The 5,449-nt window shown below is 49.7% G+C and overlaps 1 protein-coding gene across 1 annotated transcript in view; it reads right to left on the bottom strand.

Moving 5' to 3' along the window:
* Window positions 1–1,840, bottom strand: part of MARCH4 (membrane associated ring-CH-type finger 4) — a 103,581-nt gene extending 101,741 nt beyond the window's left edge. The window contains exon 1 of the mRNA XM_027678890.1: window positions 2–1,840. Coding sequence (XP_027534691.1) covers window positions 2–234 — 233 coding nt within the window. The 5' untranslated portion in view covers window positions 235–1,840. The remainder of the gene's footprint in view (window position 1) is intronic.
* Between the last annotated feature and the right edge of the window lie 3,609 nt (window positions 1,841–5,449).

Raw genomic sequence — 5,449 nt, 5'->3', positions numbered from 1 at the left:
CCCCCCGGGCGGAGCGGCCCCCGCCGCCGCCTCTGCGCCGCCGGGCATGGGGAGCGGCGGCGGCGGGGAGGGCGGCGGCGGCGCGGGGGGTCTCCGCAGCAGGAAGACCTTCAGGTCATTGAAGAGCATGCGGCAGCGGCACTTGAGGAGGCCTTGGTTTCGCAACATCTGTCTCGGACGGAGGAGCCCGCAGCAGCAGTAGCAGAAAATGCCCGCGCCGGGTGGTATTAACATGTGCCTTTCCTTGGCAGGCGGGCACGGGGGGGAAAAGAAAAAGGGCAGGAGCCGGGCGCCCCGCGGCCGGGGGGCTCCGCGGCGGCCGCAGTGCCCGGGGGGGCTGCGCTGGCCGCCGGGGAAAGGACAAAAGCAGAGCCGGAGGGCGAGGGGGCGGAATCCCCGGCAGCCCACTGCAACCCGGCGGGGATAGCCACTGAAAGAAAAATCCACGCCAGAAAAAAACCCGACTCTGTGCTGCTTGGGGACCCTTTGCTCCCCTCCACAAGTTTGCTTAGAAATCAGCGGGAGGAGGAGGAAATAAATCTCCCACGCCCGAGGGTCCAGGGGCGCAGGCAGCGGGCTCGGGAGAAAAGCCCCCGATCAGCTCTCGCAACTCCTAAGCCTGTAAAAAAGAAGGGTCCACGTCTCCGGTGGGTGTGGGGAGGAGGGAGAATATGGTTCTCTCGACAGTATTTGGCATCTCAAGTAATTTTCCTTTTTCTTCTATTTTGTAATTTTTTTTTCAATTAAAAAATAGAACCTGATCACACGAATCCTGGTGTGAACCCAGACAAAATAGCAGCTGGTCTGGCTATCAAAATGCAAAATTAGTAGCTGTTGTTATTATCAAAATTGCCTCTTTGACAAAAAAGACCTTCACATTGTTTGTGGGAAAACACCCTACGTTTCCAACACTGTACTCCCAGGTGGCTTCAGATTTTACCGTTGCCTTTAAAAGATTTCATTGTAAATATTAAAAGTCCTGAAAGAAATAATTAGCATTCAATGAGCTTAATCCCAGATGTACTGAGACAAATATATTTTTATATATATAATATATATATCATATATATTTTATATATATTTATATATTCTGACCTTCTCTATTCCAGCAGCTGTCTGGACCACACACACAAAAAAAAAATCAGAGCGAAATTGGTGAGGGAAGGCGGCTGTATTATTCCCTAAGCTGTTACCATCCTGGACCAAAAAACCCCGTCGAAATCGAATCTATTCTTCGCATGTAATTGACCGGGGAAACGTGGATCTTACATGGTCACGTTTCCTTTCCTCCTTTCACAAAACAGGAACGTCATCAAACGCATTGGCAGCTTGTACAGACCATTGTGGATGGCGAGGCGGCCAGGACTCTATCAGCAATTGCAGGAACCTCCTTTTGATGCATTGGACGAGGCTCCTTCTTTCTCTCCACCACCGTCCCCACCTTCATTTTCCTCCCCTTCTGTCCTCCTCCTCTGACTGTTGCTCTCTCTCACAGGCATTGACATTCAACCATCGCAAGTCTGTCGCACTCTCGCTGTCAGGAAAAAAAAATCGGAGCAGATAATTCTCTTCTTCCTCCTAAAAGGCTGGGATAAAGCACAATGCGCCAGACACATGGGGCAGCATGGCTTATTTTTCGTGCGGCTCCTACCGCTTTGGCAACATCGAGCTGGTGTGCGCGTGTGTGCCTTCCTCCCTCAGCAGCAGCCTCCTCTCCGCTCTCCCATCCGGCTTGCCGTGATGATGTTGCTGTTGCTACCTCCCTTGGATGCAATGGGGAAGGCAGATTGTTTGCAGTGCGAGCGGGGATTTGCAGGAAGGGAGGGGTGGAACGTGGCCGCGCTCTCCTCCCTCCCCGGCTCAAAAAAAAAAAAAAAAGGAAAGAAGAAGCAAAAAGGCGGAGTGAGGAGGGGGAAAATCAAGGAATCAAGGGAGGAATGGGGCCCTTCCCAACCTTTGATGCCCCGGGCTGTCGGCTGCCTGCGAGAGCCCACGCCGGGGAGGAAGGGGAGGAGGGGCGGGGGAAGGGGCTGGGCGGGCGCTGCGGCTTCAGCACCACGGGGCGCGGACAGCTCCGCCGGGCGGGGCGCGGCGTCTCCGCGCTGCGCTGCGCCTCCGGCCCGCTCCCGGCCCGCTCCTCGCCCGCCCCCCGCCCGCGGCGGCCCCGGAGTCCCGCACCGGCCCCGCCGAGCGCGGCACTGCGGGACGCGGCCCCGCCGCCTCGGGGGAGCCGGAAGGCAGCGAAGCCTCTGCGCCCCAGCGTGTTCCAGGCTGGTTTCCTCCTCCCTCCGGCCGCTGCGTGGACCTGTGAAACACGGGAACTTCCAGGGGCAGGTGGCGGCGGCCGTGCGTTCGGTCATGTGTCGGGCAGTGGTGCCGGCTTTACAGGTTCCCAGCAGGAAGCCGAAATCCCACCAACAAACTTTTCCCTGGCAGATTAATTAGTTACAGAGGATTTCACGGTCTAATAGCTATGATATTATTTTTCCATTTTACTCCAGCAGCGTTTGCTCACTGATAATTTGTTTTTTTTCAGTAGCATGTATTGCAGTAGAAATATGGGTTCCTTGTAGCCCAATGAAGGGTAAATATGACTGAACACTATTGCTTAATTAGAAGAGTTTTGCTGCAAGTAACGAATTGATGCCAAGGCCGATAATTTTTACTCTCTCAGCCTGCTTGAAAATTTTAAGTAGCAGCTGCTGAACGCCATTAGCTTTTCCCTGCAATCATCAGCAGAAGAGGCTTTCTCCACATTGTCCTCCTATATGTGTCCATACAGACCCATCCAGCCTCTGAATACAAGGGGAAACTTAGGTCTTCACTGGGACTTCATATTTGCCATCCCAGGCGGAACAGTTGACAAAGGTGCTGGGTTTGATGTGGACCAAAACTACTCAATGATAAAGAAGATCTGAAGGCTTCTAGTCCATGCAGTGTGGCTAACGTCAGTGCAATGTCTCAGCTCAGGGACCAGTGAACGCTCTCCAGATGGGATGCACCTCTTGGTGCCCAGGTTTGACATCATGTCAACACCTTGAAACTTCAGGCTCCTTAATTTGTTTTCTCCATAGGATTTCCTTAAACTTCTGCTTCAGGAGGCCATAGGAGGTACCAATGCCCAGTCTGGGTTCTCTAGCTAGTCTTGTGCATGAGGTCTTCAATGGCAGTGACCTAAGCATTACCACTGATACATAATCTCATGTCTCTTAAAAGTTGTGCTGGGCCCTAGAAAATGTTTTGAAATTGTTTCCCTTAGAAAAAGACATGACATACATAGACCACTGTGTCATGATTAGCAGAAGAATCTATGTTGTTGCCTAATTAAAAACGGAGCAAAACTGATTATTCACTACAGGAAAATGAAACCAGCACATGCAATTAATTTCCAGGAAATAAATTACGCATTGGGATGCTCTAAAACATTCATCAATGCAGCCTGCCATTCCTCAGAAAAACTGGGCAGATTTGCCAGTGTGGCTCTCTACAACATATTTAAAGCTTCTCAGAATTTCACACGTGTCTAATGGGGTCATTAGAGAAATAATAATGGAGAGAGCTTTTTAGAGACTTCCTGAGCATGTGACAGGCTGACTAGAGGCCAAGTCTCTGTGTCCATGCTCCTACTAACCACCCAACCCCTGATTTTTATTGCTCCCATCTTCTTGTCTTGATGTCGCTAACATTTTCAGAATGGTTCCATCAATAACAGAATTGGAGAAAAATATATTGTTGTCATCCTTTGCTTATGTAAAGTATCTTCCATCCTTCCCTCCTGCCTATGCCTGGTTTTACAAAAAGGATATGCTCAGGGTAGAGGAGATCTTTGTGTTACACTCTGGGTTTTAATGTATAGGTTGTGTGCCCAGACAGTTGAATGGCTGATAAGTGTGACAAAATAAATAAAAGAAATAATGAAACAGGGGTGCTCCATATACTTCCCAGAGGTGGGTGGGTACTATTATTCCTGTTTCAGTAAATGGGACAGCTGCCAATGTTTTCACACTTGGATGCAGCATTCAGGTCCCTTGGTATGGATCAAGGCACCTTGCTTAAAACGCTCTCACTGGAAGGAGCTGGCCCTAGATACTTTGGCAACATCCCAGTGAGAGTCAGGGGCTGTCAGGAAGCCAATGCAGCCTTCCTAAATTTGCTCTACAAGAAGCAATGTGCAGCAAATAATGGGCAGCACCTTCTCCTTTTGCAGAAGGGCCTGTTTCTGGGAGTTTTGATGCTGTGTCTCTTGAGCCCACTAACAGGCTAGAGGTTAACATGGGAAAGAAACATACAGGAGACATCATCTCTGACACCACCTCTGTCCTCCTCAGATACAGAAAGAGGAACAAAAAGACAGATTGATCAGCTAAGAGTGGAGAACTGGTTCCTCTTGGTTGGTTACATTCAAGCTACTGACTGGGAAATCAGAAGGGGAGATGCCCAGGCATCTCAGCACAGACCTGCAGGCCTGTTTGTTTTGGAAGGATTGAGGTGTCAAGCTGCAGGTTGGTCTCACAGCAGACATTCTAATGCCGCTTTCTAAAGCAGAGTGTGGGCCCATTGGCTCTCAGCTACCGCCTCAACAAGGAGGAAAAAACCTCTCTGTACAAGTCATCACTCAGAGCAGAGGGAGTGGAGGAAGGAAGAAAGAGCTGCAGCAACACTTGATCCGCCTATGTGGCAGCCTGATATAAAATCATATCAGCAATTTTTTTTTATTTTAATGTTGTTAGGTCATGGATTTAAAAAAGATGGCAGAGATAGTGAGAGGGCAAATGCAAGCAGGAAAGCACTGTGTGGACTGCAGTAGAACAGCTTGAACACAGCATACTGGTCATTGTGCACAAGTATGTGATAGACAGACAATATAAATGCTGATTTGGACAGTGAGGATCAGGGAGTCAGAAAGCTGCCAGAGAAACATTCCTTTGTGTTTTCCATCTCTCAGGAAGTAAACAGTTACCTAAACCCATTTTCTTGCCCACCTACTCGGTCAATAGCTGCACTGCGCCTCCTGCTCCACTTACAGCTCCTTAATGGTGCAGAGGAGCTTTGATTGCCGTGGCGTGGGCCCTATCCCTCTGGCAAACCATTACTTAAATCCAACACATTGAAGGTTCCTACCGCTCTCTCACTGATGGGGAGCTGCTCATCAGCTGAGTACCCTCTGATTGCTTGTCACAGCCAGACTTCCTAGTTCTTTTTCCTGGATGGAGATATTAAATAAATCTCAAGTGATGTAATTACCATAACTCAGTTGAAGAAGCTTGTGGGCAGATGGAGCGAGGCGCTGGAGGGAGCTCTGTCACATTTTCTTTGGTCTTTCTGGGCAGTTGCAAATGTGCTGGTGCAAAGGATATTGCTGCTGGGAAGCCAGGATGATCAGGTGGGGGTTATGCATCCTCCCAGCATTCAGAAATAATCCTTGTATTGATTGGAATGATCTTCTCAA

Source organism: Neopelma chrysocephalum, unplaced genomic scaffold (genome assembly GCF_003984885.1).
Source record: "Neopelma chrysocephalum unplaced genomic scaffold, ASM398488v2 Primary Assembly neopelma1_44, whole genome shotgun sequence".
In the NCBI taxonomy this organism is placed as follows: domain Eukaryota; kingdom Metazoa; phylum Chordata; class Aves; order Passeriformes; family Pipridae; genus Neopelma; species Neopelma chrysocephalum.
Note: the sequence above shows the minus strand (reverse complement) of the source record. Positions and strands in the feature narration are given on the sequence as shown.